This window comes from Glycine soja, chromosome 20 (genome assembly GCF_004193775.1).
Source record: "Glycine soja cultivar W05 chromosome 20, ASM419377v2, whole genome shotgun sequence".
NCBI lineage: Eukaryota > Viridiplantae > Streptophyta > Magnoliopsida > Fabales > Fabaceae > Glycine > Glycine soja.
The window spans coordinates 12,403,663-12,431,193 of NC_041021.1; the positions used below are offsets into that span (position 1 = coordinate 12,403,663).

General features: G+C 34.5%; 1 protein-coding gene across 1 annotated transcript; it reads left to right on the forward strand.

Moving 5' to 3' along the window:
* The first annotated feature begins 777 nt into the window (after positions 1–777).
* On the forward strand, positions 778–7,272 carry LOC114402775 (linoleate 13S-lipoxygenase 2-1, chloroplastic-like). Its single transcript, XM_028365440.1, has 9 exons — positions 778–1,050; positions 1,980–2,248; positions 2,933–3,173; positions 3,913–4,236; positions 4,728–4,813; positions 4,920–5,030; positions 5,156–5,457; positions 5,779–6,045; positions 6,344–7,272. The coding sequence occupies exons 1-9, from the start codon at positions 828–830 to the stop codon at positions 7,101–7,103; spliced, it is 2,583 nt and encodes an 860-aa protein (XP_028221241.1). The 5' UTR covers positions 778–827; the 3' UTR covers positions 7,104–7,272.
* Positions 7,273–27,531: the final 20,259 nt, after the last annotated feature.

Consider the following 27,531-nt stretch of genomic DNA (forward strand, 5'->3'; position numbering starts at 1 on the left):
TTTGCTTAGATTTTTTTTTTGTATGCTCTGTAAAGATTAATTTAATAAAAATATTTAATATCATGTAAATTTTCTCATATTTAAATAACCTGTGCAAAACACGAGTATGATTTTCTATTTTTCTTTTTACTGCGAGTATGATAACTATTGGTAGTTATAAAAGTGGGCTAGTCAACAAGGAGTTTAGTCAAATATTAGAAGTGCAAAATGAGAAAGAACTTTTTAAGGAAAAGCAAAAACCAAAACTAAAAGGTTTAGATATATTTGGTACGAAACACAGACTAGATGAGTACGGAGATGTACATATATATAAAAAAAATTAAAAATATTTTGATTGATCAGGGGCCCCACAAGCCACCTTTCTGTATGGAAATTTTTTCATAAATTGTCAATTTGTCGAAGATATATTGACCCTTATTATGTGCGAAACTTTTTTATCGTAAGGAATCTCCAAAGTCTAAACAAATTTGAAGATTATCTTTTAGAAATGCTTGAGTCTCAAGCAATGCTCATTTGTTTGAGTTAGGGCAAAAACATGAGTAGAAATTGAACGTTTTTTCATCAAATGGGACTAAAGAAAGATTAACACGGCCGGCAAGTCTCTCACATAGATATATTAATGCAATTAATACTGTGATTAGCACAAAGAACACGATAATGTTGTTGAAGAATTCACATGTTCATCAATCTTTAAGCGCTAAAGTGCATCTTTACCCCTATATATACATGGGGAAGATGCTCATAATTGCCATAATAATTTTTGGTTTTTGTGTGTTTCAGTGTAACAACCCACAAACTCAAGACACATAAGCTACGTTAATTTTCGTATGTGGTGCGTGCCTCAGTGCTTGAAACCTGGAATGGCAACAAGCAGTGGTAAAACCAACACAAAATCTCAGAATGTGAACGTGAATGTGAAAGCTATTGTGACTATTGAACAAAGTAATGGTGGACTTCTGCTGAATCTCATTAATTCAGCGGTTGATGGGATCAAAGAGTTGGCTGGAAAAACACTTGTTTTGGAGCTTGTGAGTGATGAGCTTGATCCAAGTAAGTTCAATTTCTTTAGGTTATTTTGTTATGTTTTTTAAAATGTCTTTAAATTTTTTCAAGAAGAAAGTATTTATTTTATTAAAAAAATATATTTTTTAATATTAATATGTTTAAAGTATTTCTTAACATATATCCTAAAAAAATGTTTATTTATTTATAATATGATTTTATCAAATATCGGCACGTATAATAATTTTCCCACAATAATGTGATGTGCTACTGTTGTCCCTCGACGGAACAACCACCAGTTTATCGGTCAGATAACGAATTAAATAATTTATTTATTTATTTTTTTAACAAAGAGACAGCCTAAAGCTTAGAGTAGAACTCATCATCCCAATTATGTTAACACCATGAGAACTAAAAACCAGCCTAAGTATGATTAAAGAAACAGAAAAAACAATCACAGAGGACATAAAGATAAAACAGTCAAGAAAAACATAAATTGGATAAATCAAAATTTATTATTATGATATAATATACATACAACAATTTATAAATAATTTTTGTGTGTATTTTTCTCTATATCATTATGACATGTAATAAATAATGTGTAGAAGAGAAGTAGACACAAAATAACTATTGTATGAATATTATTGAGCAAATAATATTTCTTTCAAAATTATATATATAAAAAAATGAGTGTTCATGTAGATAATTTAAATTGATCTACCATCCCAATCTATTTAAGACTATTATTTAAATAGTGTATTTTGACTTTTAAAGTAATTGGTCAAATTCTTGAAATAATGTGCCGAGATAGTTATATGATAATGTAATATTTTTTTAGTAATTAATTCTACAAAATCAGATAGTATATTTTTTTTATCAACAAATGAATTGTATATTTATCTTAGAAAAATAAACTTTACAATTCTCTATCACGTGCTTTTACTTTCCTTACCCTTTGTTTTCTATGAATGAAGAAACAAACTTAGAGAGAAAAACAATAAAAGGTAATGCACGCAAGACCGAGGAAAAAGAGAATGAGGTGCTTTATGAGGCCACATTTGAGTTAGCAGCAGAGTTCGGGAAAGTGGGTGCTGTTTTGGTTGAGAATGAACAACACAATGAGATATTTTTAAAAAGCATAGTCTTTGATGGCTTCCCTGATGGCCCTGTGCACCTCACCTGTGATTCATGGGTTCAGCCCATGCATGATAATCCTGTGAAGAGAGTCTTCTTCACCGATAAGGTTAGTATAATAAAATGTCATTTTAAGTTTTTTTTTAAAAAAATTAGTTTTATGGGAAAAATATTCACTTTTTGCTGATAAGGCTTGCTTGGTTTAAGTTTCTAGTAATTCTTTCGGTATCCCTATTGTCCTTGATAAATTTGGCAGTAGACAAGTTAGCCCCCTGAAAATTGCACAAACACTATCCTTGAAGGGGCAATGTTAGAATTTAAATTTTTTTAAAGAGGACTTAAGACTTGTTTTTATTCTCAATATTTTAATTTTTGACAAATTTTATCCCAGCAAATTAATTTGACATATTTTACTCTCAATTTTTAAGAAATTTGTGAATTTTATTCTATGTAATTATACTCCTAACATAATTACACTTTTTACTCAAATTTTCTATTTTTTGATAAATTTTACGCTCAATTTTTTTATTTTTTTTTTATAAATTTTACTCCCAACTTTTTATTTACTTTGGCAAATTTCACCTCCAATTTTGATGCTTATTAATGAAAAATGGCTAGAGTAATATTTACAAGTTTCTTTAAAAATTGGAGATAAAATGTGTCAAATTTTAAAAAGTTGAAATAAATTTACTAAAAATTAAAAAGTTGAAAATAAAAAAATGCATATAAAATATTTAATAAACGTTGACGCTATAGTGTTATTGTGGCTAACAAACCTATGCATATGGAATAGTCATACTTGTGTTCACAAACACCAAGTGGATTGAGAAGGTTGAGGGAAGAGGAATTGAAGCTACTAAGAGGGAATGGAGAAGGAGAACGCAAGAGCTCGGATAGAATATATGATTATGGTGTGTACAATGATCTTGGGGATCCTGGTTCTAACATTGACCTCAAAAGGCCTATTCTAGGTGGCTCCAAACAATATCCATATCCAAGACGATGTCGTACCGGTCGAGAACATTCTGATTCAGGTCATTTTTGCTCATGTGACTCCTTTCATTTGTTCATAAAACTCAATATTTTGAAAGTTTAATTTTTATGTATATTATGAGTTAAAAGTTAATAAATTTATTATGTATTTACGTTATTTATATTATTTATATATAATTGAATGAAAATGTAAAAAAACACTTTACATTCATATACTATTTTCTCATCTTTTTAATATAAAAAAAACACACTGGAGATGTTTTTGTGTTCAACTGTAGTTGGTGATGCTTCTAAGATGATAAGAATGTGCTAGTTGTAAGAGGTTTAGATAGTTTATAGAAAGTACTTGGAAGTTCAAATTTGGGAGTTGTGACTCGCTGTAAAAACAAAGGGAAATGAGATATTTCAATTCGTGAAGATAGGTGTGAAAAATATTGACGCGTTTATCAATTTGTTTGGAACAATAAAATTTTAAGAACAGCTGAATATAGGAGAGTAGATATCAGATAAAATAATATCGTATAGTTTACATTCTTTGATTTTTGTTTAATTATTTTGTACTTTACTCTGCAAGCTAATTAGTTATATTTCCCCAAGTTAATTAGTTTTTAACTAAGACTGGATTTAATCTGAATTTAACCAATTCATAGCTTTAATCAATTGATTGTTCATTTTTTTATACTACTTATTGTGGTGGAAAGACTGAAAGTTTTGAACATGCAAAGTTAACACGGTTTTTTTTTTTTTTTTAACTTTTGTCCATTTTTTGTTGTTTTACAGACCCATCATATGAGAAGAGAAGTTCAAGTTTCTATGTTCCTCGTGATGAGACATTTTCTGAAGTAAAACAGTCACAGTTTACTAAGACCACAATATCCTCAGGAGTGAGTGCAGTTTTAGAATCCTTGGATGCAATTCTCACTGACCAAAATCTTGGATTCAGAAGCTTCGAAGACATAGACACGATCTACAAAGAAGGATTTAAGTTATCACCTCTTAAAGAAAATGGCCTAAATTTCCTCCAAAGAGTCATTCCCAGGTTGATCAAGGCTGCTAATGATAGCCAAAACCTTTTGCGCTTTGATACACCAGAGACAGTTAAAAGTAAGTACATTTAGATCCTTTGTTTGGGTAAACATTTTCGGAAACACTTACAGAAAAAAATAAGAATTTAAAATGAAAAATATTTCTTTACAAGTTGAAATAAGTTTATTGGTGAGTTTGTTTAAATTTTTTAAAAAATAACTTTAAAATAAGCGTTCTTTATATAAACGCTTATATATAGAATTCACTTTTTTAAATAAACAAAAAAAATTATTTTCTTAAAAATAATTCAAATAAACACACTAAAAAACATAAAGCTACTTATTCTTTTAAAATAAACATTTATTTCGACAAATAAATTTAAATATATTGACTTATGTATAGTTTGCAGGACCTAAATACAAACTGGTCTATCACTTTTATTGGAAACTCTGGTTAATATAGTGAGCTAAAGCTCAAATGGTTGAAATAATTTACCTAACACTACAAGATACCACAAAATGTAAACTAATTTTTCTAGCTCTGCATGATTTTGAGTTTTCGAAATGCAGGGGACAGATTCTTTTGGTTTTCAGATGAGGAATTTGCTAGGGAGACTTTAGCAGGGGTAAACCCATATAGTATCCAATTAGTCAAGGCAAGATTATCTATCATAAATAATTTGTTTAATATTTTAATCATGTTATCTATGCTCAACTCAAGGATCTCGATGATGTTTTCTTCTTGGTATATTCATGATGTAGGAATGGCCTCTAAGAAGTAAACTTGAATCCCAAATCTATGGTCCACCAGAATCAGCTATCACCAGAGAAGTCATCCAACCACATATAATTGGTTATGGCACCATTGAAGAGGTATCAAACAAAATATATATATATATATATATATATATAGATATATATATATATATATATATATATCACTTTGTTAAATTTAGAATATGTTATGCTTAAAAGTTGTATACCTTGAACACTTGTAGGCCATTAAAGAGAAGAAGTTGTACATGTTAGACTATCATGATCTATTGCTACCATATGTAAGCAAAGTGAGAGAGATTAAAGACACCACACTATATGGATCACGGACACTATTCTTCCTTACTGAACAAGGAACATTGAAGCCACTAGCTATTGAGCTCACTAGGCCACCTATGGATGGCAAGCCACAATGGAAGCAAGTCTTCACTCCTGCTTCTCATTCAACCAATCTTTGGCTTTGGAGGCTTGCCAAAGCTCATGTTCTTGCCCATGATGCTGGTGTTCATGAACTTATAAATCATTGGTGAGTATCATCATAGAGAAAAATGATTATGCATTGATATTGTAAAAAGTTTTTACACAATCATCTAATCATAATTCATATCATCAATGGTAAGTTTGTCAACTTTTAAAATAATTATTTTAAAGTAATTCAAACAATAATTTGTGATTGAATGACGGTGTAAAATTATTTTACATTGTTAGTGCATAGACACTAAACTCATCACCATATCATTTTCTTCTATCTTGTAGCTTGAGATATGTTGACTCTATCAATTGGAGTGAAAAGTTCAGAGTCTTAAGTGATGCTAACTTGCTATGTGTAAATTATCAATTTTCGTAGGTTAAGAACTCATGCTGTGATGGAACCCTTTGTCGTTGCAACAAATAGGCAACTTAGTTCCATGCATCCAATCTACAAATTACTGCATCCACATTTGAGATACACTTTGGCTATCAATTCACTTGCCCGTGAAATTCTTATCAATGCAAATGGGATCATTGAAAAATCATTCTCACCTAATAAATATTCAATGGAGTTAAGCTCCGTGGCATATGATCAACTTTGGCAATTTGATTTGCAAGCTCTTCCCAATGATCTTATTTATAGGTACATTATGTTATCTCTGCTTATTAGATTTTTCCCAATTCTCTCTTCTATCTTAGAACTGAACCATGAATTTTGACAAGGTACCGGAGCGAATACCTCCCAACTTAAGGAGAGAATTTTATTGCTGCTTCATTTTCTTTTTATTAATGTATTGATAATGAGAATGGTAATTTCAATGTGACCACTCTAACTTTATATATAGGCTCCAATTAACTATATCTCCAATAATTTTCTTGTGTTTGTCATTTTAGAACCACATCTAGCATTCATTTACTTGTATTAATTGCTATTGTTTCAGAGGAATGGCTGTGGTAGATCCAAATGCACCACATGGCCTAAAGCTAACAATTGAAGACTACCCTTTTGCCAATGATGGTCTTCTCATATGGGATAGCATCAAACAGTGGGTGACTGACTATGTCAACCATTACTATCCAACCCCAAGCATCATAGAATCTGACCAAGAGCTCCAAGCATGGTGGACAGAAATCAGAACAGTAGGTCATGGAGACAAATCTGAAGAACCATGGTGGCCAAATCTCAAAACACCAAAAGACCTAATTGACACCATCACCACTATAGCTTGGACGGCGTCAGCTCATCATGCAGCTGTTAACTTTACCCAATATACTTATGGAGGCTATTTTCCTAATCGACCGAACATTGTTAGAACCAAAATACCCACAGAAGACCCTTCTAAGGAAGAGTGGGAAACTTTTCTAAACAACCCTGAGCAAACTCTTTTGGAGTGTTTCCCATCACAAATCCAAGCAACTACAATGATGGTAGTTTTTAACATACTATCATATCATTCCCCAGATGAAGAGTATATTGGGCAATACTTGAAGCCATCATGGACTGAGGATCCAACTGTAAAGGCAGCCTATGAAAAGTTCAATGGGAGACTGAAGGAAATTGAAGGCATTATAGACTCAAGGAATGCAGATTGTAATATGAAAAATAGACATGGTGTTGGCGTGGTGCCTTATGAGCAGATGAAGCCATTTTCAGGACCTGGAATCACTGGAAAAGGAATTCCATATAGTGTATCCATTTAAAGACTAGTACTTTTTAAGTGTTTTCATATGTATTTTACTCTTTTGCAATATTTGGTACGTTCTTCAATAAAAGCCACTTTGATATTAGTTTTTATTTGCCACATTTTTTAGTGAGCAAGAATCGTATTGTTTGTATTATAGTTTGGAATAAAAATTTTATATATTATCACTTAGGTTGCTTCTATGGAACATGCATGTTCTCACTAGGGGGTTCATGACCCCCCCCCCCCCATCGGGATCAATAATGTTATGCCATTTCATCTTGTATAATTTCTCCTCATCAATCTCTTTGACCTAGAGCATGTAACACCCTAATTTTGAGTCTACAAATAATCAATATTTACGGTATCTTTAAATTTCTTGTATTTTTTTAAATCTTACTTTTATTTAATTGCTTAAATATTATAAATTAAGAAAACATAGCTTGGAATTTTACAGTATTTTTAAATCTTTTTATTAATTAATTGTGAAAGTTGGTATCACATAGGAAATAAAACATACATAGGTGAAGAAACAAAAGGCAAAGTAATGGTGTGATGTTGAAGATGATGGCGAGTTAGATGCTAATCAATTTTAATATGCTTATGCACTTATGAGAGACTAAAATATGACAAATCACACTAGAAGGGGAGTTGAATAATGTGTTAGTCAAAATTTAAAACCTATTCAAAATGGAAGATGTTATAATAAACAAGTTTATAAAAACCTTCATCCAATGACAAAAGGTGGATTGTCGTCCAGTGAGTTGGAAGACTTCTCTTTCAGGGAAAACCCTTGTGTGTAAAATGTGACAACAATGGACAATGAAATACTATAGTAAGCTAATGAAGAATAGTAAAAATCCTTCATTTTATACTGGTTCACTTAACCTAAGCTACGTCCAGTTCTCCTTTACCAACCAGTAAAGGGTTCCACTAATCAACCTTGATTATAACAAGTATTCTTCTTTGCCACTTCTAGCTTACAAGTATTCTCAAGGCCACTCCTGGCACACCTGATGCAATCCTATCCCCCAAGGGCATTGTATAAAAGACTCCAAGAAGATTGGGCCAGAGATGCAGGAGATAGGGTTCTCATGGGCCTTAGGGTAGATTTTGGACCCATGGATTAAGTATAAGCCCACTTATCTTTGTAAATATTAGAATAGGTTTTCCTTCTTTTGGATCTTTATTTTGGCCATTTTAGGTTTGTACGGTACCCTACAAATTAACGGTACAAGTTAAGGGTACCCTAGTAGTATAGGGTTTTAGCCTTGTATTTCAGGACATTTTGAGTAGTCTTCGTAGTAGGGATTTTTTTTTTTTGTATTTTCATGTATTTTGGCATGGAGGTGAGCATAGCTAATGGAGGGGTGTGAGTAGCCCCCCCTCTAGCTTCTCAAGGAAGCTTTCTTCCTCTAGCTTCCCAAGGAAGTTACCTTCCTTGCTTCTCAAGGAAGCTTTCCATTGTATTTTCATATATTTTGTCATGGGGGTGAGTTTAGCTATTGAAGGGGTGTGAGTAGCCCCCCTCTAGCTTCTCAAGGAAGCTTTCTTCCTCTAACTTTCCAAGGAAGCTACCTTCCTAGCTTCTCAAGGAAGCTTCCCATGTGATAGGCTATAAATAGAAACAAGTGTAACACTTGTCATAACTTTGATGAATGAGAAACTTGTGAGACTCACATCAAAATTCAACTTTTCTCCCCTAATCTCATTTAATTCCTAGCCCCCCCTCTCTCTCATTCTCTTTCTCCATTGAATCTTCCTCTCTAAGCTTCTTATCCAAGGTAATCTCTTGGTGGTGAAGCTTCTCCTTCCATGGCTTATTCTCTAGTGGATGACACCTCCTCTCACCTCTTCTCCTTTATCTTCCACTACAACTCCATGGCTGAAAATCACCATTGAAGGACCTTATTGAAGCTCAAAGATCCAACCTCCATAGAAGCTTCTCAAGCAAGCTTCCATCAAGTGGTATCAGATCACAAGAGCTTCAAGTAGGTGCTCCTTAAACCTCCATTAGTTTTCAGCTTTACCTTTTCTTCCATTGTTGTTTCTTCATTTTTTTCTCCATGTATCTCCTCACATTTGTTGTGCTAAATGTTGTTAACATGATTTTTTAGAATTTACACCGATTAAACTTGCTATAGAAGCTAGATTTGATTTTCTATGGTTCAAATTCCTTGTTCTTGTTCTTGAATCATGAATTGTGTTGAGTTTAGATTCCTTTGAGTTTTGTATTGCCATTTTTTTTTGCTGAAACCTAAACCATAAAATACTTACAAAAACATTAAAGTAGAAGAAAACCTCAAAAATCTAGAGTGACATGTTCACCTATTATAGTTTTGTCATAGAAGTCATGCCTAGTCATGAAACTTGTCACATAAGACTCCTTATGTTTTGTTGAATTTTATTTTTCTTGATTCTTTATCTAACTCATTTGTTCATAAGTGTATGAAATTTTTTTAGCCTATTATTTGATTCGAGTCAAATCTTGCATGTTAATTAGTCCTTAACATGTCCATGCATAATTCTTAGAGACTCTTTGATTGTGAACCTTTTCTTGAACTTTTAGGTTTCCTTATGATTGTGTCTATTGTAAATTTGAGTTTTGGTGATTGAATTGCTGGCTGAAATTTTGAGCCTAAGTGAATGTTAAACTCCTAAAACTGTGGTAAACAGGCCTAGTGAGTTTAACATACATAGGAAAGTTGAAAGTAAACCTAAGGCAATCAATATACCATGCTTAAAAATTCAAAGTCTAAAATCACTGGTGTTGACAACTTGAACATACAAACTAGTAAAAATTACTGGGAATTGGTTACTGCGAATTTTGAGCTGAAATTCTTACTGAATTTTTTAGACATCTGGACAAAAATTAGAAAAAACTAACCAAGTGATTTAGATAAATGGAAAAAATAAGAAAAATCATACAAGTTGAAAGGAAAATCAGTGTTGAGGAAAAATAAAAATAAAAAGTGAAAGGGAAGTGTGCTTGTTGTTTTGGCTCAAAATTTGTTTTATAATTAGTGCATATTTTAGAACAATCTTAGTTCTGAAATTTCAATTGAAAAAGTAGTGTGAAAACAAATGTCAAAACTAGAGGTTTCTCGAGACTTTTTTGTTTTTGTTTTTTTACTCTACTCTAGAGCCCTTCTAGGTTTCTCTTTGAGTCCTAGCTTGCTCTTATGTGCTTTTCATTACTTTAATTGTTGAAAATCCTTGAAAATTTTTCTTGTTAAAAACTCTATTGGTTTAGCTTTCATTTCATTTTTTGGTCTTTGGTTATTGCTTGTCTCTTTGTTTCTTTGTTTGTGAGTTGTGATATAGGAAATTGGAAAGGAGGATTGGTGCCATCAATTGAAGAATTTGAGTCAAGAAGCAAGGGGCCAACCATCTTAAGAGCTATTGGACTAAGAAGCACTCCAAATTGAGTGAAACACCAAAGAGAGAACAACCACCAAAATTAAGGACTTTTTTGTAATTTTGTAATTGACAATTTACTTGTAATTGGACACTTGTACGTTTACCTTCATTGCTTTCAATTTTTGTAACAAAAAGGCCGAAAAGTGTGTTGGGAGTCTCCAATAGGTTACCCTACTTCCATTTATGTGTAATAACTTTAGGCAATTTTCCCTTAGGATAGTGTTTTGTTGGGATTCCACAAGTTTGGAGAATTTGCGGATGGTTACAGCAAGATGCAAACATACAAAGGTATGCTCCTTGGCCCAGCAAGGAATATGAGAAACAACCTAGGAGTTAGTGGTTTAACAATCATGCACAAAGGTCCAACAATCATGCACAAGTAACTGATGACGACTTACAAATTGTATATGGGCTGAAATCAGGTATTTAAATGAATTGGATACTTCTAAGTGAAGATATTATGTTAAAGAGTCGTCGATTCGTGGATTATAAGTTTCCAACGATATTATGTTGTCTTAGCCTTTAGATTCTTTGATTACTTCTATATCGATGTTTCCAACGAGATAATAGATTTCACCAAAGCCTTTAATGAGATAACCTAAAGTCATCTCAAGAAGCTTGGGATGAGATTTTTTTATCATGAATAGATTATAGCCGGAGAGCCACCACCACCAGCAAACATGGACCAGATGGAAGAAGAAGCAGAAGAAGAAGCTCAACAAGAGCCTACACACCAATGGAACCCTTTTGAGTCTCTTATGATTCAGAAGATGAATGCTATTCTTCACCTCCATCAAGAGCGTCAAGTCGAAGTTCACAGTTCCTTAGAAACATTACCACTATGCTTGAGAACATAGAAACTAGGCTATCCCTTAGTAACCTTCTCAGCCCAGATGAGGATGAAGCGTAGTTATGTTCTTGTGCTTGGTTTTGCCGTTTGTTGATCTGCTTGCTATTACATGTTCTATCTATCTCTGTTTTTAATATGATAGTTAAGTTTTTTTCATATGATTAATGCTTATGTAATGCTCTATGATTAATGAAATGTAGTTTTATTTCTCTTCTACTTATGTGATTTGTTTTGTGTATAATTAAACTTTTTGGCCTTGTTAATGCCAAAATGGGGAGAATATACACTATTGCATATTTGCATATTGATTGCATTGCATAAGCATTGAACATTGCATTAATATCAATAATATATATATGTATGATATATGACGATGATGATGAATAAATCTCTTCTTAAGTATTAATAATTTTTTTCAGGATTGACTAAGAATCAAGTCTCCAATCTCAAGACTTAGACCCTCCAAATGCACTCAATGTGATATTTAAGTTTGGCATCACCAAAGCCAAAAAGGGGGAGATTATTAGAGATAGGGGGAGCAACATAAGCAACATGGTGAACAACATAAATGCCAAAGCTTGAAGCTCAAGGAAAAGCTTGAAGATGTGTTGACTTTTACATGCCTAACTCCCTTAAGTGGCATTTGTATTGGTTGTTATCTTATATGTTGCATCTTAGTACATATGATATATGTATTGCATCATTCATCATCATGGTTAGTGTGAAGAAAAGTTTCTAGGTTAGAAAATTTTCTTCAAGAGGCAAAAATTCTCTGTTTTAATCGATTATAGCCTTATCGTAATCGATTACACAAGTTGTCTAAAGCTTGTAGAATTATGTATCATGTCACTATAATCGATTACAACCTTCTCGCAATTGAATACACAGTTGTTTTTGAGATAATGACTAATTTATTTAGGAGTCTCTACTTTAATCTATTACCATGTGATATAATCAATTACTTTTCTTTCTATAAGTAGTTCAGAAGTGAACAAGAGCACTTTAATCGATTACTTTGAGTATCTAATCGATTACATTGTTCTTGAGTTATTTCCAAATGTTGGGAATAACACTTTAATCGATTACTTAGTTAATCTAATCAATTACTTCATTGAATTAATCAATTACTTTGTAGATTTAATCGATTACAGGCGGTTATAACTGTTTTTTCTATAAATAGCCAGCATGTGTTCCCCTCCATATACATTAAGGGAGTACTCAATATCTCAAAAATAATACATTAGCCTCTGAATGAGTAAGATCTCGAGCTATCATTAGTGAAAAGAGAAGAGAAGAAAAGAGCTTTATAATGACTCAAAACTTCTTAGTTGTTTGATTATGAAGACTTTTCTTAGAAGTGAGTTGTGTCTTGTCTATTGAGTTGAAGAAGAACACCTCCTCAATCCAGCAAGGGTTTTTGTAGAAAAGATTGATTGTATCTCTCTTTGCTCATTTTTCTGTGTATGGTTTTACACATCTTTTCGTTATGCATGAAATGCTTAGAGCATGCTAGAATAGGGTTTTCTAGTTTGGGCTAAGAGTAGGGTTCTCTTAGGCTTATGTTCACAAAGGACCCTAGTGCTGGATGCCTAGATCTCTTTTTCCATGGTGGGAATTGTAGATTGGTTGTGATTGCTTGTAAGGATTCTTGATGCATAATGAAAATCTAATTCTGGTTTTGGATTAGATAACTGGATTAGCTTCTCTAGTAATAGAGAGTGAACCAGTGTAAAAGGACCGTGTCTTTCTTCTCTTGATCTAATCCTTCAATCTCATTCAAGTACTAATCAAGTTTTTCAAAAAGATTCAGGATTTATATTTCTGAAAGAAAGAATGTTAATGAAGGATCTTGTTTAAGAAAGGATTGATTAAGTATTGATTACGTTCAATTCATATATGTGTTTGTGATAAGATCCATACAATTTTTTTGTATCTCTGTTTTTCTAAAAGGTATGTTTTGTTTTGAAAGCCAATTCATCCCCCTCTTGGTTTATTAAGCTCCATCATTTTTTTTCATTATCAACCACAATTGGACATCCAAGTCAAAATTTATTACCATTTCACTATGCCAAGGGATTCCTTATGCAATTCCGAGTGTCTTGATATATTATGGGCCTCCAACGTACATCCTAGTAAAACATTATGGTCATTTGAATTTTCGATGTGCTTCACTGTCGAATTTCAAGTGCCTCGATATATTATGGGCCTCAATCAAAATGTTGAGTCAAATGTCATGGCTGATTGAATTTGCCAGAGGCTTGCTTGTTCAATTTCGACTGTCTCGATAAATTATGGGCCTCCATTGGACATCCGAGTCAAAAGTTATGGCTGGTTGGATATGCTCGAGGATTCCTTGAGCAAGTATGAGTGTCTCGATATATTATGGGCCTCCATCGGACATCTGACACAAATGTTATGGATATTCGAATTTTCCACGTGCTTCATTGTTGAATTTCGAGCACTTTGATATATTGCAGGCCTTAATCAGAATGTCGAGTCAAATTTTATGGTTGTTTGAATTTTCTAGGGGCTTTCCTTTACAAATTTGAGTGTCTCGATATATTATGGGCCTTAATCAAACATCCGAGTCAAAAGTTATGATCATTTGAATATGCCCGAGGCTTCCTTATGCAATTATGAGTGTCTCGATATATTATGGGCCTTCATTGGATATCTAAGTCAAAAGTTATGGTCGTTTGAATTTTCCAAAGGCTTCCATGTCGAGTTTCGAGTGTCTTGATATACTATGGGTTTTAATCGGATATTCGAGTAAAATGTTATGGTCGTTTGATTTTTGCAGGGGCTTTTTTTTCAATTTCCAGTGTGTCTATATATTATGGGCCCCAATCGGATATCCGAGTCAAAAGTTATGGTTGTTTGATTATGCCCAGGGATTCCTTGTGCAATTCTGAGTGTCTCGATATATCATGGGCCTCCATTGGACATTCGAGTCAAAAGTTATGGGTGATTGAATTTGCTACATGCTTCATTGTCGAATTTCAAGTGCCTCAATATGTTACAGGCCTCAATCGGAATGTCAAGTCAAATGTTTATGGATGTGTGAATTTTCCTGGGGATTCTTTCTTCAATTTCGAGTGTTTGGATACATTATGGGTCTCAATCGGACATCCGAGTCAAAAGTTATGGCTGATTGAATATGCCCAAGGCTTCCTTGTTTTGTTTTAAGTTTCTTGACATATTACGGGCCTCAATCAGAATTTTTAGTCAAAAGTTATGGCCATTTGAATTTTATAGAGGCTTCTTTGTTGAATTTTGAGCGTTTCAATATATTATAGGCCTCAATCAGATATCCAAATCAAATGTTATGTCTGTTTGAATTGCTAGGGGCTTCCTTGTTGAATTTAGAGTGTCTCGATACATTATGGGCCTCAATTGGATATTTGAGTCAAATGTTATGTCCATTTGAGTTTGTCGGGGCTTCCTTGTTCAATTTAGAGAGTCTCGATACATTGAAGGCCTCAACTAGACATCCGAGTCAAAAGTTATGGCCGTTTGAATTTGCCAGGTGCTTTGTTGTCGAATTTCAAGCATCTCGATATATTATGAGCTTCAATCGGACATTCGAGTCAAATGTTATAGCCATTTGAATTTATTAGGGCTTCCTTGTTCAATTTTGAGTGTCTCGATATATTATGGGTCTCGATCAAACATCTGAGTCAAAAGTTATGGTCGTTTGAATATGCTCAAAGCTTCCTTGTGCAATTCTGAGTGTCGCGATATATTATGGGCTTCCATTTCACATCCAAGTCAAAAGTTATGGCTGTTTGAATTTTCCAGAAGCTACTATATCAAATTTCAAGCATCTCGATATACTATGGGTCTCCATCGGACATTCAAGTAAAATGTTATGGTTGTTTGATTATTCAAAGGGCTTGCCTTTTCAATTTTGGGTGTCTCTATATATTGTGGGCCTCAATTGGATATCAGAGTCAAAAGTTATGGTCGTTTGATTATGCATGGGTTTGCTTGTGGAATTCCGAGTCTCTTGATATATCACAGGCCTCCATTGGACATTCGAGTCAATAGTTATGGACGTTTTAATTTGTTGTGTGCTTCATTGTCAAATTTTAAGGGCCTCAATATGTTATGGGCCTCAATTGAAATGCCCAATCAAATTTTATGGCCATTTGAAATTTCAAGGGGCTTCCTTGTTCAATTTCGAGTCTCGATATACTATGGACCATAATCGGACATCGAAGTCAAAAGTTATGGCTGTTAGATCAAGTGGCCTCAGAATAATTAAGAAGCGGGGTGGTTGAATTAATTATTACTAGACCTTTACTAATTAAAAATTACTGTTCTTAGGCTTTTACTATGTTGTTAAGTAAAAGAAGAATAGAAAAGAAACTTAACCAAAAGTAAAAGCGGGAATTAAAGTGCACAGCGGAAATTAAAAGAGTAGGGAAGAAGAAGACAAACACACAAGAGTTTTATACTGGTTCGGCAACAACCCGTGCCTACATCCAGTCCCCAAGCGACCTGCGGTCCTTGAGATTTCTTTTCAACCTTGTAAAATTCTTTTACAAGCAAAGATCCACAAGGGATGTACCATCCCTTGTTCTCTTTGAACAACCTAGTGGATGTACCCTCCACTAGAACTGATCCACAAGAGATGTACCCTCTCTTGTTCATGATAATCGATTACCAGAGAATAAAAACTCTTTGGTAAAAGGTTTTGTGAAAATTCATGTGCTATTCAAAGTTTTGAAAAACTTTTTAGTACTTATCTGGATTGAGTCTTTTCTTGATTCTTGAATCTTCAACTTGTCTATTCTTGATTCTTGATTCTTTAAACTTGATTCTTGATTCTTGAAATCAAATTTCCTCTTGATTCTTGAAGTGTTCTTGACTCAATCTTGAACTCATTCTTGAATGTCATCATCTTTGTTATCATGAAGTGATCTTGACTTTTGAGCTTTTTGTCACCCTCTGTTATCATCAAAACTCCTTGAATCAATCTTGATTCATCATGAAGCTTGCTTCTACAATGGCCGGTTGAGTATGCCTATGGATTCCTTATTCAGTTTCGATTTTCTTGTCATATTACAGGCATCAATCAGAATGCCAAGTCAAAAGTTATGTCCATTTGAATTTTCTAGAGGCTTCCTTGTTGAATTTAAAGTGTGTTGATATATTATAGGCCTCAATCAGATATTCAAGTCAAATGTTATGTCCGTTTGAATTTTTAGGGGCTTCCTTATTGAATTTCGAGTGTCTCGATACATTATAGGCCTCAATTGGATATCTGAGTCAAATGTTATGTCCATTTGAGTTTGTAGGGGCTTCCTTGTTCAATTTAGAGTGTCTCGATACATTGAAGGCCTCAATTAGACATCTGAGTAAAAAGTTATGGCCGTTTGGATTTGCCAAGTGCGTTGTTGTCAAATTTTGAGCATCTCGATATACTATGAGTTTTAATCGGACATTCGAGTCAAAAGTTATGGTCGCTTGAATTTGCAAGGGGCTTCCTTGTTTAATTTCAAGTGTCTTGATATATTATGGGCCTTAATCGAACATCTGAGTCAAAAGTTATGGCTGTTTGAATATGCCTGGGGCTTCCTTGTGCAATTCTAAGTGTCTCAATATATTATGAGCGTCCATCGGACATCCGAGTCAAAAGTTATGGCTATTTTAATATGCCCAGGGATTTCTTGTTTAATTTTTAGTGTATGTATCTATTATGGGCCTCAATCGAACATTCGAGTCAAAACTTAAGGCCAATTGAATTTTCTAGTGGCTTCCTTGTCAAATTTTGAGCGTTTCGATATATTATAGGCCTTAATCAGATATCCTAGACAAATGTTATGTCCGTATGAATTTCCAGTGGATTTCTTGTTGAATTTCAAGTGTCTTATTATATTATGGGCCTCAATCGGACATCCGAGTTAAAAGTTATGCCCGTTTGAATTTTCTAAGTGCTTCCTTGTCGAATTTTGAGCATCTCAAAATTTTATGAGCCTCAATCGGACATTTGAGTCAAATGTTATGGCTATTTGAATTTGCCTAGGGCTTTATTGTTGAGTTTCGAGTTTCTTGACATATTACAAGCGTCAATCGGAATGTCGAGTCAAAAGTGATGGCCATTTGAATTTTCCAAAGGCTTCCTTGTTGAATTTCAAGCGTCTCGATACATTATAGGCCTCAACTAGGTATCCGAGTCAAATGTTATGTCCGTTTCAATTTCTAGGGGCTTCCTTGTTGAATTTCGAGTGTCTAGACACATTATGAGCTCAATCAAATATACAAGTCAAATGTTATGTAATTTGAGTTTGCAGAGGCTTTCTTGTTCAATTTAGAGTGTCTCAATACATTATGGACCTCCATTGGACATCTGAGTCAAAAGTTATGGCTGTTTGAATTTTCCAGGTGCTTCTTTGTTGAATTTTGAGTGTCTCAATACATTATGGGCCCCAATCGTACATTTGAGTCAAATGTTATGGCTGTTTGAATTTGACAGGGGCTTGTATGTTTAATTTTGAGTGTCTCGATATATTATGGGTCTCAATTGGACATCCGTGTCAAATGTTATGATGGTTAGAATTTGCCCAGGGCTTCCTTGTGCAATTCTGAGTGTCTCGATACATTATGGGCCTCCATCGGACATCTGAGTCAAAAGTTATGCTTGTTTTAATATGCCCAGGAATTTATTGTTCAATTTTTAGTGTCTCTATATATTATGGGCCTCAATTGAACATCTAAGTCAAAAGTTATGGCTAGTTGAATTTTCCAGAGGCTTCTTTGTTGAATTTTGAGCATCTCGATATATTATAGGCCTCAATTGAACATTTGAGTCAAATGTTATGGCTGTTTGAAGTGGCCAGGGGCTTCCTTGTTCAATTTTGAGTGTGTCGCTATATTATGGGCCTTCATCGGACATCTGAGTCAAAAGTTATGGTCACTTGAATTCGCCACCTGCTTCAGTGTTGAATTTTGAGCGCCTCGATATTTTATTGGCCTTAAACATAATGTCGAGTCAAAGGTTATAGCCGATTGAATTTGTTAGGGGCTTGCTTGTTCAATTTTGAGTGTCTTGATATATTATGCACCTCCATTGGACATCCTAGTCAAAAGTTATGGTCATTTGAATATGCACTGGGCTTCCTTGTTCAATTTTGAGTGTCACGATATATTACGAGCCTCAATCAAACATCTGAGTCAAAAGTTATGGTCGTTTAAATTTTCTAAAGGCTTCTTGTCGAATTTTGAGCGTCTCGATATGTTATATGAAAAGATGATGTACTCAACAAACCAAGAGAGGGGGAAGGGGTTGAATTGGTTTTCAAAACACAAAGAATTTTTAAAACCAGAGTTACAAAAAAAACATTTTGTACGGATCATATCACAAAACTTTTCATAAATTGAACTCAATCAATACTTAATCAATCCATCCTTTGCACAAGATCCTTTATTAGAGTTCTTTATTTCACAAAGATATATCTTGAACCTTTTAGAAAACTGATTAGTACTTGACCGAGAGAAAAAGATTAGATCAAGAGAAGAAATACACAACCTTTTTATACTAGTTCACTCTTTATCACTAGAGAAACTAATTCAATTATCTAATCCAAAACCAGAATTAGATTTTCATTATCCATAAAGAATCCTTACAAGCATTCACAACCAACCAATAGTTCCTACTCTGGAAAAAGAGACTTAGGCATCCAACACTAGGGTTCTTTGTGAATATAAGTCGAAGAGAACCCTACTCTTAGCCCAAACTAGAAACACCTATTCTGGTATGCCTTAAATGATTCATGCACAAACATAAGGATGTGTAAAACCATACACGAAAACCAAGATTAAAGATAGACATAACCTGATCAATCCTTGCCGCAAAACCTTGCTTAACTGAAGAGGTGTTCTTCTTGAACTCAAGAAAGTGACACAACTCACTTATTGATTTAGAACATGTTATGAACTAAATAACATGCATGAATTAGACTCAAAATTCAAAAGATAGGCTAAGAAAGACAAGAATACACGAACAAATGTATGTAGAATTCAATCAAAAAAATCAAAATTCAACACAAACTTAGAACATAATGTGACAATTATTATGTCTAAACATGACTCTAAGACAACATGGATTAAGTGATTTACACTTAGATTTTTGTATTTTTTTTCTAATCAATATTTTGGAAGAAAATTTAGATCTAAAGCTTCAGCACAAGAAGATTATGAATGAAAAATGATAGAACCTAAAATCAACACAAAAACATGATTCAAGAGTAGATCTATAAAATTTGAACCACATAAATGCAAGAACAAGTGTAGATCTAAGATTTAATCGGATTATTTTTTTGAATCTACTCTAAACAGCACCAAGACACAAGACAATGGGGAATATACATGGAGAATAAAATGAAGAACAAGGAATTAAAGTGAATTGACCAAACAAAAAGATAGAGGAAGAAAAAGAACATCACCTAGACAAAGATGCTCTTGATACCACATGATGTAGCTCCATGTGGAACTTGTGTTGGACAAGTGGCCTCAATAACTTAAGAGGGGGGTGAATTAAGTTTCAAAATTTCCCACTAACAAACTTTTAACTCCTTTTTAAATTATAGGCTCAGAATGCAAAAGAAGAAGCAGCAATCAATTTAATAATGTTCATTAAACATGCAAGACAAAATTGATTGCAATAACATAAATGAGATAAGGGAAGAGAGAAATGCAAACTCGATTTATACTGGTTCGGCCATGTCTCGTGCCTACATCCAATCCTCAAGCAACCCACTTGAGATTTTCCACTATCTCTGTAAATCCTTTACAGACTTTGAATACACCTTAGGATCCTTGACCCTTGTGTTCAAAGATTCTCCAAGAGATAACCTGTCTCTTGATTACAATTCTCACAATTCAAGAGACAACTAGTCTCTTGATTACAACTGACTTTCTGAGATGAACAGAAAGATTTCTCTCCTTCAGAGTGGATGATACAAATTGAAGTTCCTAGAGGAATTTCTCTCTTTTATAGATGATAATACAATTTGAAGTTCCTAGATGAATTCTTAATAGATTTGCAAGTGTTTGCCCAAGAGTTGTTGAAAGAGTATTTGGCAATTAAGTTCTCTTAGAATATATCTCTCTCTTGCTTTTCGAAGTCAGACACACATATATATAGGTCCTTCTTGCCTTTTCAAAATGGTTTGAAGAGATGTGTCTTTTCAAAAAGCTTTTTCTGAAATTCTTCATTGGTAATTGATTACAGGTTTCTAGTAATTGATTACATAGTTATATTTTGAAGGGTCATGACTTTTCAAAGTGTTTTCTGAAGTGTCGTTGCTGGTAATGGATTACAAACATCTAGTAATCGATTACATGATTCAAAATTCAAATTCACAACCCTTTTTAAAAGCTGTTTTTCAAAATTGTCTTCTGGTAATCAATTACACTGCCTGGTAATCGATTACCAGAGCCTTGATCTCTTGGAAACACTTGTTTTGAGGCAAAAGCTTGATCTTGAATTAATCTTGAAGTAATGCTTTGTTTGTTGAAGCAACCTTGTATTAATCTTGAAGCAATGCTTAACCTTTGAATGTTTGTTGAAGTAATCTTGAAAGCAACCTTATTTGATTATTCTTTGGCATCATCAAAACCATGTATTCATACATTCATATTCTCCCCCTTTTTTATGATGACAATCATTATCAAGTGAATTCTTTCTAGCATCATCAAAACCTAAAACCTACAACCTACATGATTCACAGCTTGTAGGCCTTTGATCTTCTTCATCAATGGAGTTCTTTGCTTCTTGAAGATGAATGGCAGTGGAATGGAGAAGGAAGAAAGATGATTGGAGACACCACTTTAAGGAGAAGATCAGTCAAGAAGAAGTTCACCACCATCGGAAGCCATGGATAAGAGCTTGAAGGTAGGAAAAGAAGAGTGGAGGGAGAGGGAGAGAAGGAGCACGACATTTTGTGCCTCAAATGAGTTCTAAAATTTGAAGTGTAGCTCTCAAATGATCAAATTTGAAAAAATGCAGACACATGGCATCTATTTATAGCCTAAGTGTCACACAAAATTGGAGGGAAATTTGAATTTCTATTCAAATTTCACTTGAATTTGAAATTGAATTTGTGGAGCCAAAATTTTACTAATTATTATTAGTGAATTTTAGCTATGGTTCAGCCTACTAATCCAAGATCAAGTCCAAGATTCTCCACTAAGTGTGCTTAGGTGTCATGAGGCATGTAAATCATGAAGGACATGCACAAAGTGTGACTATAAGATGTGGCAATAGGGTGTAGCAAGAAAATGCTCACCTCCCCCTCTAAAATTAATTGGATTGAGCTTCTCCTAATTCAATTAAATTTATTTCCCAACACACACATCAAATATTCACTTAATGCATGTGAAATTACAAAACTACCCTTAATACATAAACTAGTCTAGGTGCCCTAAAATACAAGGACTGAAAAATCCTATATTTCTAGGGTACCCTACCTACATTATAGAGCCTTAAATACAAGGTCCAAAAATAATGAAATCCTAATCTAATATGTACAAAGATAAGTGGGCTCATACTTAGCTCATGGGCCCAAAATCTACCCTAAGGCCCATGAGAACCCTAGGGCCTTCTCCTGCATGTTTGGCCTAATCTTCTTGGAGTCTTCTATATAATGCCCTTAGGGGGTAGGATTGCATCAAAAAGCTTTTACAATGTCTCTTTTTTGAGGGTTTTTCATAGGAAGTGTAAAAACATCCTATTATGGTACCCAAAACACAAGAGCTACTAAGAAAAGCTCAAACTAACTAGGAGAAAGACATAGAAGTCAAGGTTACCTCAGACAAACTACGAAAGAAATGATTGAGAGCTTATTTCTCTACCAAATCCTTGATGTGGATTTTAAGGATTCTACTTCAATTAAAATGTTTCTCTCTATGCAGTGGTCTAATGGCAAGCAACGATGACTTGGGGTGGCCACCAATGGTCCTAGGTGGTGGAAACAAAGGTGTTAGGGTTTGGGTAGGCGTTTGGAGAGAAAAAGAGTGAAAAATCATGTTTTTCACGCTGAAGAACGTATTTATAATCTACAAATCTCACTTAACGAGCTCATCTCGCTAAGCGAAATGCAACTTTTGGTGTTGAGTATGACATTTCACGCCGAGTACAATTTCTCTACTAGCTGAAATTACTCTTAGCGATCTCGTTGAGCGAATTATCTCCTTGAGTTGGAATTACGCTTAGTGCGCTTGTCTCACTAAGCCAAATGTCTAAAAGTTTTATTTTGCAAATCCTAATGGGCAAAATCTGAAATCGTGAGTTGCGAACCTATACTCCAAATTTGAAGGCAATCCAACGGTTAATGAGTCTGGGGTTGCAGTTTTATCGGAATAGGTTTGGGTAAAACTTGAAATCTCATAATTTCAACATAGGTCAATCAAACTCTACATAACCTAACATTCACATCAAGCAATCACACATAGATGATTCACTCAACACCTCAACTCATCCAAATTAATCAATAATCAAATAACACAAGAAATACATTAAACATCAATTTTCAGTTAGCGAAATTTTAGGGTGTTACATTCGTGACCATCACCAAATTTGCCTAGTTTGTCTTTGAGGGTTTCTATCTCTTGGTAGATTTTTACAATCTCAGGAGGTAGTTCCCTCAAGACCTCATGTCCCTTAAGCTTAGAGTTTTGATCAAAAGACATCTTTTTATAATGTTGACATTCCATCTAGAGATCTAAGTTTTTCTTTTTCAGTGTATCAAGTTCATTATTAGCAAGGGTGCATTCTCTTTGAAGTAAGAGTTTTTTGTTTAAGCATTTCCTTTCCTCCTTCTTTTCAATCTTCAAGAGTTATGGCTAAGGATTTTACCCTTTCTTCCAAGTCTTCAAAATCCTTAAGAAGAGTTTTTCATCCACTGGATACCTTTTTGTCCAGTAGTGCTTTGACTTCCTCACAAACAGAGGCATCTTGTACACTACTAAGCGAGGTGGTTTCTAGGACAAAATCAACTAAGTGAACTTGATCAGCTTTCTTGAGATCCTTGTGCTCTCTTTCAATATGTTGAAAATGTTTATTTAATTTTCTCTAAGCTTCAGAGACATGAGCAAAAGAAAATAAGAGTTGATTGTATCCTTTAATTAAGTCTTCTCTGGATTTGAATATTACCTCTTCACCATCTGAGTTTACAGTGTCCTTGGGGAAGAGTCCTCATCGTCCAAACTTGCATCGAATGCTAGTTCTGCCTTACTGGTGGACGCATCAACCATTACACATAGGTTGGCTTCTTCCTTATTGTCCTCGTTAGATGAAGAATCTTCTTAGTCCTCCCAAGAGCCCATGAGGCTCTTCTTTTTGGACTTAAAGAATTTCTTCTTCTTATCCTTTGGCTTTTCAAGGTTGGGACATTTTGATTTTAAGTGCCCTGGTTTCTTGCACTCATAGCAGATGATTGGACTATTCTTTTTCTTATGGAAGGATATTTTGGATGATTCATTGAACCTAGAGGATTTCTTGTTTCTCCACATATTTTTTATCTCTCTTGTGATCAAACTTAGTTCAACATCTTCTTCATCACAATCATCATTGGATTCTTCTTCTGAAGCATCATTCACGGAAATGGCTTTGGACGATGACTTTTTGGGCATAGAGTTGCATTTTAGTCATTGAACCATAAGGGCTAGTGATTTCCCTTTCTTTATTCCTTCATCTTAAGCAAGCTCTTGCTTATTGAATCAAGATCCTTAATGGCTTTTAAAGTTGTAACATGTGGTCTCCACTTTCCAGATAAACTTCATAAGATTTTATCAATGTGATCATATTTATCATAATGTCCACCTAGAGAGTGAAGCTCGTTTAGAATGGTTTGGAAGCATCCAAAGATGGTTTGGATATCTTCTCCCCCTTTCGTACTAAAGAGTTCATACTTACATGTCAGAAGGCTCAACATGTTGTGTTTTACCTTAGAGGACCCTTTGTAGGTATTGGCTAAGGTGTCCCACATTTGTTTGGCACTTCTGAAGGCATGAACTTATGAAGGAACAATAGAACATTTCTTGCTCAAGAGTTGAGAACAGATTTGGACTTATGTTCATCCGTCCATCTGTCCCTACAGATCTTGTTTCTCTGAGTGTCTAAAGGAATGTGATCGCCTTTTTCTACAACGTCCCACATATCAATGTGAGTAGATTCAAAGAAGGCAATCATTCTTTCCTTCCAATAGTCGTAGTTCTCTCCCTTTAACAATGGGGGCTTGTTCACAACATATCCTTCTTCCATCATTTCAGGAGTTTTCTTTCCTATACTCTGTTAAGAGCTCAACCTAAAGGCCAAGCTCTGATACCAACTGAAGTACCTAAAACATACTATAAGGGGGGTTGAATAGTGTGATGGATAAAACTTTAGATTATTGAAAACTATAAAAAGATTTTCTCAAAACAGATATGAATGGATGAATGGTTTCATCCAATAGTTTGAAATAACTTTGTGCTTAGAGAACTAGTTTACAAAACTTGGATATGATAGTGTAAAAGTGACTTAAAGAAAAAAAAAATAGTTATATAGAAGTAATAATGAAAACACAGGTTTTATACTAGTTAACCCTAACTCTTAGGCTACGTCCAGTTCTTCTTTAAACCTTGAAGGGTTACAATAATCAAATCTTTGATTACAACTAAGTATTTTCTATGCCACTTATAGCTATAATGAGTTCTCTAGGCCATTCCTAGAACTACACTTAATCTCCCCCTGAGATTAAGAAACAAGTATTCTTTGTCACTAAACCACTGTTCGCTTTCACAAATAATATATGTTTGATAGAAAATGTATTCTAATAACTCAATGAGTGTTTACATAGTAATCTCAAATGCAATGAAACTCGCTAACTTAGCAAAGCTAAGATTCACTCAATTTGCTCAAGTTTCCTTTGTTTAGTGGACTGATAGCACTACAACACTTGTTTGTTTTGTCTCTGAATATTCTCTTATTTTTTGACAACCTTAACACAAACATCTTCAAGCTTTATATAGACTTTAGAGCTTTGATCCATTGAGAGATCCCAGCTAGCCATATTCTAATAGCTTTCACGCTAGACACGAGATCGCTACTGTGCAAAGATTAAGAGTGGGGACCACAAATGCTTTTTGTAGCATATCTTCAAAGAAGTATAGTGATGGAACCTTTCTTGAGAAGCTTCTATGGAGGTTGGATCTTTGAGCTTCAATAAGATCCTTCAATGGTTATTTTCAGCCATGGAGTCGCAACGGATGATAAAGGAGAAGAGGTGAGAGGAGGCGCTATCCACTAGAGAATAAGCCATGGAAGGAGAAGCTTCACCACTAAGAGAGTGCCTTGGATAAGAAGCTTAAAGAGGAAGCTTCAATGGAGGAAGAGAATGAGAGAGAGAGAGAGAGAGTGGCGTGGAAATTGAAGGAGAATAGGGAGAAAAGTTGAACTTTGAAGTGTATCTCATAAGTTTCTCATTCATCAAATTTATGACAAGTGTTACAGATGTTTCTATTTATAGCCTAGGTCACTAACTAAATGAAATTCAAATTTGTGAATTTCATTTTTATTTCATGTGAACCTAAAAGGAATATTCCAAGAATATTCCAAAGGCATCTTAGTATATTCCCTTTAGATGCCACAAGCATGGAAGGTGTGACTCTAGCACATAGGAAGCTTCCTTGAGAAGCTAGAGTTAGCTACACACACCTCTCCAATAGCTAAGCTAACCCATGCTAAAATACATGAAAATACAAAAAAGACCTTACTACAATGACTACTCAAAATGCCCTGAAATACAAGGTTAAAACCCTATACTACTAGGGTACCCTTAACTTGTAGGGTATGGTATTTGTTAGTCGTCTTATAAGACTAACTTTTGTATAGAAAAGATTTTCCAAAACTTGTATACTTCCCCAATTTATGGCTATTTTGTAGTGAATTTTGTAAATAAATCTTGTTTTATGGTTAAAGTTGTCTCTAGAATATGTCCATTGGATTTAATGATGAAATATGTGCAATTTCAGGTGAAAATGAGGGTAAGTCATGAAGTGCTAAAAGTGATAGTTGAGCTTAGCTCATCAGTGGGCTAAGTGTGCATCCATCGCTAAGCACAACTTCAGTGCACTTAGCGCGACAGAAGAATCTGGCAGGGCATCATCATCAAGGCTGTGTGCTAAGCGCGAGATCAGTGCGCTGAGCACAGCAGTTGTCTTCAGCCTGGCTCAGTGCACGACTGGCGCTAAGCTCAAATCCACTTACTCGCACTAAGCATGAAGGTGGCACTAAGCGCAACATCGCGAATTCAGAGCCTATTTAAATCCTGTTTTGTGCAGAATTAGGGTACAATGCCCAGGGCACAGAATTCCAGAGCACACCACAGTGCCTATTTCGGGAAAAGAGCTCTGGAGGCAGCAAGAGGAGCAGCTTTTGAAGAAATACCTAGGTTTTGTAAGCTCATTATTGTTAGGGTTTCTTCTATAATGGTTGGCTAAGCACCCTTGTTGGAGATTTCTAGAGAAAAACTGACGTAATTACTTTGATATCTAATTGATTGTGTTTCTTGTGTTCAATGCTTCTAGAGAAAATGTATTGTTGCTTGAGAACTTGAATGATGCAGAATTGAAACTTAGTCTTACAAGAAGGATCTACGGATTAAGTTTTGGTTTTAAGTATGCTGTTACAATAATGTTGTTTGGTCTAAGTCTAGTCCAACAAGAGGGATCTAAGGAAAAAGCTTAGTCTAAACTTTTGTAAGCTATTTAAGCTAAGTCTAGTCCAAGAAGAGGGATCTGAGGATGAAGCTTAGTTTAAGTTAGTCTAAACCTAGGAGGGCTGTCTAAATTGAGCCTAGTCCAACAAGAGGGATCTGAGGATGAAGCTTGGATTGATTCAGTCCAACTAGGGATCGAGGTTTAGTAATTTAGGCTACAGCATAGAACACAAAAGCATGATTGATTAGAGAAACATCTTTATATGCATCAGCTGGTCTGTTAGAAAGACCCAACATTTCTACCTACTGCTGTCAATTTTACTTGCATTTATAATGTTTTTATCCTAGACTTAGTTTAATTCTATTTTAAACCATCAATTATCAATATTTCTTTCAACAATGCCTTATTTCTGAATTTAACTTGGTCTTAGACTAGTTCCCTGAGTTCGATACTCGGATTCATCCGTTTTAAT